The sequence below is a fragment of the Anguilla rostrata genome, chromosome 12 (genome assembly GCF_018555375.3).
Source record: "Anguilla rostrata isolate EN2019 chromosome 12, ASM1855537v3, whole genome shotgun sequence".
Taxonomy (NCBI): domain Eukaryota; kingdom Metazoa; phylum Chordata; class Actinopteri; order Anguilliformes; family Anguillidae; genus Anguilla; species Anguilla rostrata.
Window position 1 is genome coordinate 11,527,200 of NC_057944.1, and position 14,038 is coordinate 11,541,237.

At 43.0% G+C, this 14,038-nt stretch overlaps 1 protein-coding gene across 13 annotated transcripts in view; it reads right to left on the bottom strand.

The window, feature by feature from the left end:
- The window catches only part of LOC135235924 (disks large homolog 2-like), a 128,388-nt gene that overhangs the window by 23,082 nt on the left and 91,268 nt on the right, over positions 1-14,038 (bottom strand). For 9 of the 13 annotated variants that reach the window (XM_064301967.1, XM_064301965.1, XM_064301964.1 and 6 more), the window contains 3 exons: positions 12,874-12,933; positions 10,752-10,907; positions 1,667-1,823 (listed from right to left, as the gene is read on the bottom strand). In XM_064301967.1, the coding sequence (XP_064158037.1) occupies positions 1,667-1,823; positions 10,752-10,907; positions 12,874-12,933 (373 nt within the window). Of the gene's footprint in view, positions 1-1,582; positions 1,590-1,666; positions 1,824-10,751; positions 10,908-12,873; positions 12,934-14,038 lie in introns of those variants that run through there. The other 4 variants (XM_064301971.1, XM_064301972.1, XM_064301978.1 and 1 more) reach the window with 2 other exon arrangements.

The window sequence follows — 14,038 nt, forward strand, 5'->3', positions numbered from 1 at the left end:
GATGGAGAGAGAAAGAGAGCAAGAGAGAGAGCAAGAGAGTGAGAGAGCATGAGAGAGACAGCAAGAGTGTGAGAGAGACAGCAAGAGAGAGCATGAGAGAGACAGCAAGAGTGTGAGAGAGACAGCATGAGTGTGAGAGAAACAGCAAGAGAGAGTGTGAGAGAGAGAGAGCAAGAGAGAGACAGCAAGAGTGTGAGAAAGACAACATGAGAGAGCATGAGAGAGACAGCATGAGAGAGCATGAGAGAGACAGCATGAGTGTGAGAGAGACAGCAAGAGAGCATGAGAGAGACAGCATGAGTGTGAGAGAGACTGCAAGAGAGAGAGAGAGAGAGAGCAAGAGGGATCCATAGACACAAATGCCCTTAAAAGGACATGCTATGTAAACACTGAACAAGGCACTTCACAAGCGAACAAGCGATTGAACAAGCGAAGAAGCAAATCCAGTGAAAGGATCACCCAGCGTGAGTGAAAACATCACCAGGACAACCAGGGAAATCAGTTTATATGTACACACTTAAAAGCAAGGCCCCTTTCAAACTGAGGACAGTCTTTCAGACAGAAATGCCCATTAGGCATTGTCCTGTGTCCAGGTAAGACCGGGGTAGGGTCTCTGCGTACGTGCGTGTCTGGCAGCCATGTACCTGAGTGAGTCTGGGAGAGGTGAAAGGACACCCCACCCCCACGGCAGTTGGTTATAATTAGACACCGAATCAGGCCAGCGAGGTGCCCTCCCCATCACTCACAATCAGCGCCCGGCTCTGCTGGTCCCCCCGGCAACGCGCCGCAACCGCGGCGACCCGCCGTTTGATTTCTGCTTTTAATCAGAGCGGGGAGGGGAGGGAGAAATCTCGCTACAAATGGGTCCTGAGGAGACGAGGATGCCATGAATTAATGATCAAAACCACAATGCAGCTCAGGGAAGTAAGGGCTTGAAGGAAACAAAGCATTCAACACGCTCCGATACTTCCCATACGAGACCGACTGTACAAGGGCAGCCGTTTATTTCTCTCACAGCGGTGCGACAGCACAACCTAGTGGCCAGCTGATGCTCTGCATTGATCATGGCGATGTGAATGTAGGTTATGTGTATCTTGCGAATGGCATATTTGATTCTTCAGTTCTATGTGCGACAGTGATGATAAATGGATGCCACCTGGTTGATTTGTGAAAAGGCACTGACATATCAAAATAATCTTGCATTTTACTTGCATTCTAATATTTCTGAGAGAGAGAACAAGAGAGAGAGCAAGAGTGAAAGCAAAAGAGAGAGAGAGGGCAAGAGTGAGGATGAGCAGATGAGTTGAAGGATGGTAAATGGTAAATGGACTGCAAATATAGCGCCTTTATCCAAAGCGCTTCACACACACACACTCACACACCAACGGTGAAAGGCTGCCGTGCAAGGTACCAATCAGCTCATTGGGAGCAATTAGGGGTTAGGTGTCTTGCTCAGGGACACTTCGACATGCCCAGGGCGGGGGATCGAACCGGCAACCCTCCGACTGCCAGACAATCGCTCTTACCTCCCGAGCTATGTCGGAGTGTAGAATGGAGGGATAAGTGGGGGGGAGGCACTCACAGACAGGATCTGGAATGGAGGGGTAAGTGGGGGGCACTCACAGACAGGATCTGGAATGGAGGGGTAAGTGGGGGGGGCACTCACAGACAGGATCTGGTCTCCTCTCCGCAGCTCCCCGCTCAGGTCCGCCGGCCCCCCCGCCAGGATGAAGGAGACGAAGATGCCCTCGCCATCCTCGCCCCCCACGATGTTGAAGCCCAGGCCCGTGGTGCCCTTGTGCAGGACGATCTTGCGCGGCTCCCTGTACAGATAGTTCAGGTAGAACATGTAGTCAGACGCGTCGGTCGGGCTGAGCATCGCGGCTCCCGAGGACGAGAGAGAGAGAGAGCGCCCGCAGTCCTCTAACGGCAGGTATCCAACGGGGGGGCTGCTCTACTTTAGCGCTCCGCGCGTCCTATTTCTCACTCGTCTCATCCGCAGACAGGAAGTCAAGTGGCTGAGTCTGGTTCCTGCCACGGAGTCTGCACAAGGAGAGAGAGGACACGCCCCGTACGGAAGAGAAACCACACCCCTTCCTCAGAAATAACCCTCATTCCTTATGGAAAATATGCCACGCCCCTTATGGAAATGTAAGCCCGCCCTTTATGTGAAATAAACCACGCCCTTTATGGAATGTGTGAGAAGCCTTTTTCGAGAAGGTACTGAAGTTTTCTCGTTAGTTTTTTTTAGGAAATGGAAATAGGAGCGGTTTTGTGAGTGTAACTACATTCTGCTGAGTGAATAAGCATGTGGAATGTCAAGACAAAGAACAATATTAAAACTGCAATACACTTAATTTCATAACAAAAAGAGTTGCTAGGTTGACATATTGAAATTGAAATTTCCACTATTCTCAGGATAACCTCAGCTCATGTGACGTAGAAGCAGTGTAAAATAAAATAAATTATGTACACATGCTATAATTATAACCATAATAGTAAACTCCAGTTGCAAGGCTGTTACAAACAGGAGTGGTCTGAAATTGAAATGGTTAAAAACCCTCTGAATAGTTTTCAGCACTGCTTGGAAAATAAGCTTTTGTGAACAGGTCCAAACTGCTAACATATACAGTTCTACTCAGTGGAAAACAATGTGATAAAACAGGGAGACCACATGTGGTATAAAACATATGGGAATTGAAGGTGTCAAAAATAATTTTGTCCTTTCGATGCTAAAATTACAAAGTGTTTGAATCAGGTCTTGTACTTCCTGCCAAAATTCAAATGTTGCATATACAGCATGTATATTTATTTCACCACTAGATGGTAGTATAATTCCAAGAAAATCCTTAATCTCACATGTTCATGGCCAATACTGAATCCCAGACTCTCTTATTGTGTTGATATTCAAAATATATATTTATATAAAAAATAAAATAAACTTCACTGGCACACATGAACACAAATACATGGCACTAAGGCTTTCTGTTGAAAATCTTTACAACCCCCCCTGCCCCCCTAGTTGTGAAAGCCCTTTGAAAGCCAAATAAATACATCTTCAATTTCCTATACAAAAATGATTGCCCCTACTTTAAAATTGTATTTCACTGAACCAGGTACAACTACTCTCATTCAGAAACAACCAGAGAAAACAAGTGCAATACACTTTCAGAATAGTTAAAGTAATTACCAGTGTCAGTGGGTGGTCCATTCTGTTCAAGTAATAGCCTTTTAAAGAAGCAACACGGCACTCTCTGAAGTTACAATCAGTCATATTCAAATTTGCAGACACACACACATAAGCACACACACACACACACACACATACACACAATAATCTGACATATTTAAATTCCATTATGAAAATGAGTGGCCCCACAACTGTAGCAACTGTTCACTAGCTTGTTATCAAGACAATTATCACGTAATAAGACATAATGGTGTTTTTGGAACAGACATAAATCAGTAAATCCCATGTGCATACACGGTAATGCACTTTCTCAAATGTGCTGTTGTCGGTATACTGAGTCAAGCTCTGTCTTGCGATCCTGCACCGACATTGCGCTTCATCCTCTGCGCTTGCATTGGCAGGAACAACGTCACACGTCACAGCAACTGACCGTGAGGCATGCACATTGCGGCATCGCCGCGTAACCTCAAATGATGTCACACACTGCCCCCCCTACGTGTTGCCTACATACACGGACATGCTGCAAGGACACAGGGACATGCCAGATAGGAAACAGGGACACACGATCCAGAGATGCGAAAAGCATCGACCTACTACTCTCCATCCATCAAACTCTGTTGTGAGTCTCTGGGAGACTGAGTGCTGCTCTTCCTCCGGCCTGTGACATGCGCCAATCATGTTGGAATGCCCGCCCGCCCGTGGACAGAGAGGACTTGTGATTCGTTAAGGGGTGGGAACGGGGTACCGCCCACCGCTGCCTGTTTCTGTCTGCAGCCTTTTCTGTACGACAGTACGACCGGTGCCATATGAGGCGTTTAAATAACACAGCAGAGCGGCCTCATTTAACCCCGCCGAGTATAATCTGTCAGCGCGAATAAGGAGGCCTGGCAGGGCCCGGCTCCGCCCTGCCGAGAGCTGCCAATCACTCCCCGGATGCTGAAGGTTAATGGGGGAGTCTGAGAAGCTGTCAGGCTACAGGCTGGAGACAGAGAGAGATAATGACAGACACAACGAGTGATAGAGAAACAGAGAGAGAGAGAGAGAGAGGAAGTTTCAGCACCGCAGAAACCAACCCAGCGGAACCCAGTCTAACAGAGCACCACCCAGCGGAACCCAACCCAGCAGAACCCAGCCCAACAGAGCCCCACCCCGTGCAACCCAACCCAGCGGACCCACAGCCACTGTCCATCTAGTTCACAAAACTCCCACCCCGCCCCCTATGTGAAGGTCCAGTTCCTCCCTCACATACTGCGGACTCACTCCTCCCTCCTGCCCCGCCCCTTCCACCGTCTGGTGGCTGCTGATAGGACGATGGCCTTCTGTATCTGTCAAGGTCCAGAGGAATTCCACATCGTGCCAAAATAAAGCAGAGATTGAATACGCCTGAATAGAGCCAATCGCTACATCGCCTCCATCTGGCCTTTCAGCTAGGCAACAAGCAGTCTAAATGGCTTACACAATGCAATAACGGGAACCAACCACAACCAAATGCGATAACGGCAACCAATCACAACTATGGGAATGCGATACGTGGGTATAATCGTGACGCCTAATGGGAAATTGGGGGAAAAAATCAACATCATTTTCATTTGAAATTTAGAATGTTGAAATCTCAGAGCCCTCCCTAATGCCCTCGACAGGCCCAATCTGGAGAAGCCTGGCGGCCCAGATTCCAAACAGACGCCATTTAAGATACAAGACAATGCGCTGTCCTCAGCGCTCCTTTCTTTGATGTCATTTTGCATTTGCTTCTCCCTGATCCATTCTGTGTTGGCAAGCATTAAAAAATAAATTAAATTATGAAAATACATTAAAGGGTTTTTTCCCCCTTGCTATGTTGCTTATTAATATAACAATGCTTCTGGTAATATATTTTGCTCTGAACGCACAGAAAACATAGTCACTTCGTTATCAGGGCCCTGAATCTACACACACACACACACACACACACACGTACACACACACCCACACACTACATTGCTACATCAGTACAATGCATTATACTGAACATTACTCACCACATTACATTATCAAGAGGAGATTATGAGGAGACCCACCATAACTACGCAATAATTAGTCTACTTCTTTCCTACCTCAGCTGTCTTCTAATTATAAATTCACATAATTATCACCTACACTCTAAGGATGTGAAATTTTTTTAAGTCCCTCATCCCTCTATTGAATTTGGAAAGTGGGACCTCAGTTATTCTGGACCTTATGGTTGGAACAGTAAACAATAAATAAATAAATATATTGAGATTTTGATGGCTTATTTTAAACATGTAAATCATGACTCTGTGGCTGAAGCATGCTCCTTATAAACCTTTAATTACTGTTATACTCATGTCTCATTCCCCATTAGATGTTGGTAGCATGTCTGTCAGTTGTGTCTTGTTGGGTAACTGTGTTTTACACCAGTTCCCCTTGTAAAATATACACAGCACACGCACACGCACACACACACACTCACACACTTCATAGCCCATTTCCCTAGAGGACGAGGCTGCACCCAGCCCCCGCCCATCAGGCCCCCCAGCATCCAGGGTACAGGCTGATGGGGCGAAGTGCCTGCCCCTAATGTAAATGTACATGCTGATGCATGAAATAAAAACTGAAATAGGTCTTCAGCTTTAGATGAGTGTAATGAGCCTGACCCTTTCCAAAAGCGAGCAACCCACTGGTCCTCTGGCAGGCCTGCTAATGACCCCAGTGTGGGATGCAAGGTCTGGTGCAGCCTCCTTCCAGAACATTCTATACCATCCTGTAAGGCACAGGCCTAATGGTGCCATCTCTACTAGAAGCAGTGACAGTTATGGGACTGGATTCAGAAACTGACATGATTGGTTAAAGATTATATTACCTATATGTTTAATATAAATCTATAGTCAATCTATGTTTTACCTGTCAAGGATGCATAACTTTTATTGACATGCCTGAAAAATGTATTGTAAAATTATCCTATGCGTTTATCACTTTGCTATGAACTCACCCTGCAGATAAAATTCAGGCTACATGTGAACTGAGCATTTTTGCGAATGATGTACCTTAGCCGCACATTCGCTTCCTGATGATCCATTTATGCCTTATCACGCCGTCTGGATAATCCAGCCCTCATTGTCTTGGGCTTTATGTTGACGCAAATTACTGTTATGGCTTTTTGTTCAGAGCACCTGCGCCACAGCAGACAACAAAAATGGATTCTGGACGCACTTTGTACTCCTTTCAGCACGGCTGTGTCTAGCCGTAAGAGCCCCTGGTACCTCAGATGGTGTCATTTAATCAGAAACTGTGTCGTCAGTTTAATTTGCAGTCGCGCAAGCAGGACTGCCATGAGTGGGTGGTGACAAAAGAGAATCCACTCGAGAAAAAAAGAAGAAAAAACAGCTTGTGCGTTTTCTGTGTAAACAACCCACTTCGGCTGGAGATTTCATTAGAGGTACCTAACTGCTATTACCGCTGAAGATACTGAAAATGTGAGCCCTGATGTAGCTGTTAGCATTGATTATGAAATGGCACACATTGTACGACCACCCTGCAATTATGTCTAAGTCTATCCTGTTAAAAGAGTAAAAAACAAGAGGATATTACCTTCAGCAAGCAGAATCTATTTACGGAAGCTGGATGAGCTCTTCCAAAATTAAATGTTAAAATCAAACCCACTTTTAATGACTGCTCTCTTCACCTGACAAAATGAAACATGATGAAGTATTTAAAAAATGTTTTGGACATACTGTAACAAACTGTGTAAAGACCATCTTGGTCAGCGCTCAGTATATTCAACCACAACACTTATGCTTTGCCTATCACAGTGTGTGGGTTCAGTTGCTCTGTGTAGATTCAAATCAGTGTCGAGCTCCCCCGAGCTCCTCTTGACCTGCACCTGACCCAAACGCAGCCCAGTGGGCAGAGAGAGAGAGAGTCCTCTCAGCACTCGCACGCCCAATCCGCAGACCGCTCTACCGCTAAAGCTGCATTTGAAGAACAAAGAAGCAGAGATATGAATAATGCTGAAGAAGGACAGCCGTGGGCAGTGGTGTGAAGCTGCGGGTGAACACGGCGTTGGGTTCTACACTTCACACGACGGGGTTCACATGACCCACTTCTTCTGCCGGAGCTCTTTGCGCATTTAATTCACTCTTTCACCGTTCAACACCCACACACTTTCCCATCAAAAGGGGACAAAAGGCCATCACTGGGGTTTGGTAGGGATTTGTGTGTCCTGCAGCTGACTCTCACGCAAAGCCCCTTAGCTGTGATATAATAGCCTAACCATATATCACGGCCTGAAGTGAGCTATTGCTTTTATAAAATGGTCACCAAGTATGGCAATATGAATAGACACACTCCAATTTAAACAATTTTAATGTTATTTTTTTTCCTCTCAGACATGGAGTGATGCTGAATTCTGCAAAGGAATTAGACGTCATAGCCATGGTATATGGTTAAAATACAACGGCTATGAACAAATCAGATTGCTTGATTTGAACTACCCGTTTTATTATTTCCAGTAATGGGACAGCCCGTTTTCATCCAATCTAGGCTTTTTACTTCCAGTCCAGGTTTTTTTCCTTCCAGTCCAGGTTTTTTTTCTTCCAGTCCAGTTTTTTTTCTTCCAGTCCAGTTTTTTTTCTTCCAGTCCAGGTTTTTTTCTTCCAGTCCAGTTTTTTTTCTTCCAGTCCAGGTTTTCTTTTCTTCCAGTCCAGGTTTTTTTTCTTCCAGTCCAGGTTTTTTTTCTTCCAGTCCAGTTTTTTTTTCTTCCTGTCCAGGTTGTTCTTTTTTTTTTCTTTCTTTTTTTTACCTTGCAACAAGTTATTTCTCAGTAAAGGGACACCTCGGCCTTTTAACAGTTCTAAAATCAATGAGCTACAAAATCGGAATTCTAAAGCAGTTTAAGGGGAGGCACCACCGTCAAAAACGGTGATTTTGATTTTGATTAATTTTCCTGTTGAACTCCATGGAAAACATATTCAGGAGAAACAATGCTTGTAGTATCTACTGCATATTTGTCAGCAGCACGGTGGTTTGAAGCTCATTTGATACCTTGGACCCTTGATGACTTAAAGCCATTTAGCCAACAAATGTGTTCCATACTGTATCGGCATAATTTACAGTTGAATCTAGTCCCACCCCCCAATTCCCATAGAGATCCATTCAAATGCAAAGAATTTTTGTATCGCTTGTAGGACAACCTGAAAATAAGATATCCAGACTCTGATGATGTTGATAGGTCACAGACATCAGGAAGTCATGGCATGCAAATGATATGCAACCAAATACAAAACATGACTCTTTTATTTGACATTATGTTACTTTGTCTACTGAATAAGTGAATTTCCCTGTTTCTAGCTTTTCCCCAAACTGTTCACTGCAGCAAAAGTAAACAAGCAAATGATGGCACAGGAGGTCTCAGGAGTGCATTTGTTTAATTCTTGCCAATTTTCTGACCAATGCTTAATATTAAAAGCTTAATATTTTGCCATTTTGGGCTTGGCCCTTTTTTTTTTGCCCAGGAGTGTATATATATATATATATATATATATATATATATATATAATTCCTACTTGGATCACCTGATATGGCGGTACTCCTCTCTTCTATCCTCAAATTAAGGACGCTTGACCTCATATTCTGTCATTTAACTGTATCGTATGAGCTTTTACCTCTACCTCTAGATGTGTGAACACTGCATAGTACTGACATGAGAACATAGCAAAACTGGCGAGCACCAAAGAAAACATAAATGTAAAAAAAAAAAAAACTGGAAAATAAGACATCCTCATGAGAGGAGCCAAATAAAAAAGTGAGTAGCACAGGATTTAAGCACTTTAAAATGTATGTAATGTTGCTGTCCATTATTTTGACTTGACTTAATTGTAAATACTCCTGTTCAGTGGGTCTCTTAATTAAAGTGCAATGGTGTGTTCACTGAAAGTGTTTGCTTACAGAGTCACAAATTTTCTCTGGAACCCTTGTGCCATAAATTCAGGCTGAGGCCCTGTACGTCCTGTGACTCAGACATAATATTGAAGCTACACTGCACTTAGTCCACATCAGATTGCACTTCAGGAACAAGGCTGCAGCTTAAGTAGATTATCAAGAGGTGTGTGTGTGTATGTGTGTATATATGTGTGTGTGTGTGTGAGAGAGAGAGAGAGTGCGTGCGTGTGTGTTTGTATACGTGTGTGTGCATTAAAAAGCCAAAAACAAAACTCTGATTACACTAATAAGCAGACAAATGAACTGCACAGACAAATGGTAATTGTGATATACTGCAAAGAAAAAAGGAATACTAATTTAAATAATAAATCTTCACAAATTCAGACAAATCAAGAACAAAATATACCTTTTTGAGAACACTACAGTAAAAGGGGTAGTTCACTAGTAGTTTTTTCTTTGGCAATTATTGACATTTTGAAAAAAGAAAACACCTTGTTAGTACCTCTAATGCAGATTGTACTGTTTTGTTATGCATATATGAACAAATTAATGTTACAGGCACAAAACAGTGGTTATATGTGACTTATCTTATATATTAACATAAAATATAAACAATTATATTTGGAAAGATAATCAGGTAAAACACAAATTTACAAACTCTGAAGGCATACCATCACAGTCAGGCTGCTGTGGAGTTATTTGAAGTATATGAAACAACTGAAACAATGTCAGATCACCCCAGAAAGTGAACTATCCCTTTAAAACATCTGATGAAGGAGACTCACTCAGGCTGTTCTCTGAATAATGAAGTGTTTATTGCTTGTCTAGAAAGTACTGTTCTGGAATATAAATATTTTAGATTCCCATGGCAACCAATTAAGAAATCAACATCTCATTATTCAAAGTCTCGTATGTTCGCGTTTGATGAGGAACAGACAATCAGATTCATCGTACAGCTATGAATGAGCACAACGGAGAGTATAATTTTTGGCTCTTCCACAAAGACGAAACCAGCTGTGGGATTGGGCAACAGTGAAAGAATCTCACAAAATGTAGTTCTCCTGCCAATATATCTGCAACCATTGTCCCACTTGCATACATATAAAAACTAGACCCACGACATTATGGCTGGGCACCATTGCTTTGGCCTGGGTTTTGTCAAAGACAATGAACACATGACCGCTTATACGAAAAAGATATTAAACTAAAACACACCCAACAAGGAAAATGTGCGCATCCCTTTCGTTCTTAAAGAACTTTACTCAATCCATTCCAAGATCACACCAAACTATAAGCCTCCACAGGAGTGATTGGGTGCCATATATTTCACACACAGTACATACAGTACACTGTAAGTGTATGTTGTATGTAAAAATAAATGCAAAAAGCCCAAAGCTAAGCATCACTGCAATAACCATGTCGACCAACTGAGGAACAGACACGGGTGATTCAAATGCATTAAGGTGTTTAAAAGCAGATATAATGAGGAGTGAAATGCAGAGGCTAAGAAAGCAGGGAGGGCACACACACACACACACACATCCTCACACACACACACACACACACATCCGCACACACACACACACACACACACGCAGGGAGGAGAACCACAGGGTGTCAGTACCTGGTGATCTCGGTGTCAGGAAGCAGGCCTACGTGGACGTGAGGGAAGGGGACGGGGTGCAGGAAGCTTCTGTCACACTCTACAGGGGAATAGTGGCGGGGAGAGGGTGCTCTGTCACACAGTTTGTTCACAGTGCTGTAAACAGGCTCTGGAGGCCTAGGGATCAATACACAAGCAGAGAGAGTGAATGGGGTTAGTAGAGTTACCATGCACAGAGTGAGAAAGAGAGAGAGAGAGAGAGAGAGAGGGAGAGAGAGAGAGAAGGAGAGAGGGAGAGAGGGATAGAAAGAGAATGTAGAGAGCACCTGGATTTAAAATGGGCTTCAGCTGAGTTTCTCACAAGTTATATACAGATAGGAGACAAATTAATGGCAAAACCTGAATAAATGGGTGGAGAAACATATCCAATTCAGATGCTTCGATACAGCTGTACTGCATAATACATTAAGCAATTAACATCCTATCATGTTCTGTGGAATGTATAAAAATGCTGTGCAGGCCCAGTTGACCTCGATTTTGGATCAAGATGGCAAGAGGAAAAGATCAAGTGACTTTGAAAGAGGGTTCATTACTGGGGCATGGATGGCAGAAGTATTAGTCACAAAGACCACTCAACTGGCTAGTGTTTCAGTAGGGAAAGTCACTAAAGTGACACAGGTCTGCATTTAAGCCTATGGGGATAAACATCAATATATCGGGTCGGAAATTGACTTGAAAGAGCACATTCAATGCTCGTCATGCTGTTGCATTAGTGCGATATGTACGGAAAAACAGAAGAGCAACTCTTCCTCAGGTGACCGAGAATGTTAATGCATCATTACAAAGACGAATGCACAGTTGAGGGTTTGGGTGGTGCAAAAACCATAGGCATTGGTCTACAGAGATGTCGAAAAAAAGTGATATGGTCAGATGAGTCATCCTTCACCATATTCTCGACAAGTGAGCGAGTGCAAATGTGGCATACACCCAGAGAATGGTACAGGCCTGAATGCTTGACCCCAAAGTGACCAGGGCCTGATGGCTCTGGGGGGGGGCTTTTCCTGGCATGATTTATTTACAGGCATTTTGCAGACACTCTTATCTAGAGCAACTTACACAACCTTTTTTTACACAACTTGGTTTGGGTCCAGTCATCCCCTTAGAGGGAAGGGTCACTGCATATTAATACAAAGTCATTCTGAGTGATCATACAGAGCCCCTAAAGGGACATGGGTGAGAAAAAAATTGAACACCTATGGGACATTTTGGACCGAGGTGTTAGACAGTGCTCTCCAGCACCATCATCAAAACACCAAATCTTCTGGAAAAATAGTGTTCCATTCTTCCAGCAGAGATCCACAGACTTGTAGAATCTATGCCAAGGTGCATTGAAGCTGTTTTGGCAGCTTGTGGTGGCCCAACACCTTACTAAGACACTTCATGTTGGTTTTTCCTTTAATTTGTCACCCATCTTCATTTGCTTAGAAGTATTGACTTAGTCCATGCTACAGAAATGGAAAACCACTGGACCACTGGGACATTGTGTATCGCAGCATGAAAGTGCTTCCAATTTAGTTAGACAATGAAGCACACAGCACCTTCCATAAGTGAAGGATATGAGAAAAGCTTGACCCTTACTTCTGAAGGTGGGAAGCTAAATGCTTACTTCCACACAAACTTTTAATAAGTGAACTTTCACGTTTTCAACTAATAATTACATCTCATTTGGATTTTGTCAACATTTTTTCGCTGATATTCCTTTTCCAAAAAAAGACCTCATGTATATGTCTTAGATTTACTTCTCAAAGGTGAACGATGCAAACACAGAGAGGAAAAAGCCTTCAAAGTGTGAAAAATAATCAGATGTAACACAGTCAAAACGCACTCTAGCCCCAATTAAACTTTAAAAAAGACGCTTGCTTCGGCACGCATTGTTTTCTTGCCCTGACATGCTTTGACATTTGACAGAAACTGCAGCAGTGGCCTCTCAAGATAATTGCTTTAAACAGCAGAACCCTTAGGATTCGCTTTCATTAAGAAAATGTTTTCACCCCTCGAGGATCAAAGCATTGACCTTTTAAAATGGGAGAACCGTGTCTGAGTGAAGACTCTGGTACGCTGCCGCTGCCGTTCGGAGTCTCACCTTAACTGGAAGTGCTGCGACTCAAACCGGTGACCCTCCCCCTCGTCTAATGAGGTGTTTCTAACAGAGCAAATGAAACAGAGGGGAAAAAGAACAACATAAAACCACGGTGATATGAAGCAGTGATTTCAGTTTTGCACAAAACGTTGGTTTTCGCCGCCGTATAGAATGCATATTGTGACAATTTATTTTAAAGTGTATTTTTTACATTCACACATTTTATGACAATACAGCCGAGAACAATACGTCATCTGTGAGTCAAGTGTCACAGCCCAAAACGGATGGGACAATTCCAGAAAACACAAATGTGACATTAGCTTTATTTTGTAAAAAAACAAAACTTTCCATTATGTTTCCTCCTCATTTATATAATATCATTAAAATGCAAAAGGACAAATTATGTCATATACCAGCAAGCTAGGATATATATTTTAAAAAACATTAATACAATGCTGTTATTCCCTACAGACAATCATCACCTTACTGCAACACTGTAAAAGCACTGAGTCCCCTTGCCATTTGAATAACCTTAAGTTAGCGGTGAGCTCACGCTAATACAGTGCCGTGGGGCGCTAACGTTAATACGCAGAGACAGAGAGCGCTGAGCACAAACCCTGCAGTTCCGCGGGGAGCCAATTCTGAGCGCTACGGGAGATCAATTAAGAGGACGCCTCTTTTAAAATGAATATCCAGCTGTCTGAGCCTTTGATACCGGAGTCTATTCCCAGCAGAGTGGTTTGGGTGTGTTTTCCTCAGAGGGAAAATACTCCCTGGTATATAACAAAACTGGATGGAGATGGTTTGTAGACTCTCATTCCGAATGAACATTCTATCTTTTTTGATAGAATGTCACTGTGTTGCTGGACAGGAATACAGACAGGAATACAGATAATGTGTTAAATGTATGTTTTTTATGACATTGTATGCTTTGGCAATACGAAATGTACTGTTTTGTCATGCCAATAAAGCAAATTGAATTGAATTGAATTGAATTGAATTGAGAGAGAGAGAGAGAGAGAGAGAGAGATAAACAGAGAGAGAGATAATAGGACTATATTTGTCTGAACACCATATGTCTAGATTTATATTTATGTCTTCCATTCTTTTCTGCGCTTTGGCAATATAAGAAACTGTATATCTTGTCATTCCAATAAAGCATTTTGAA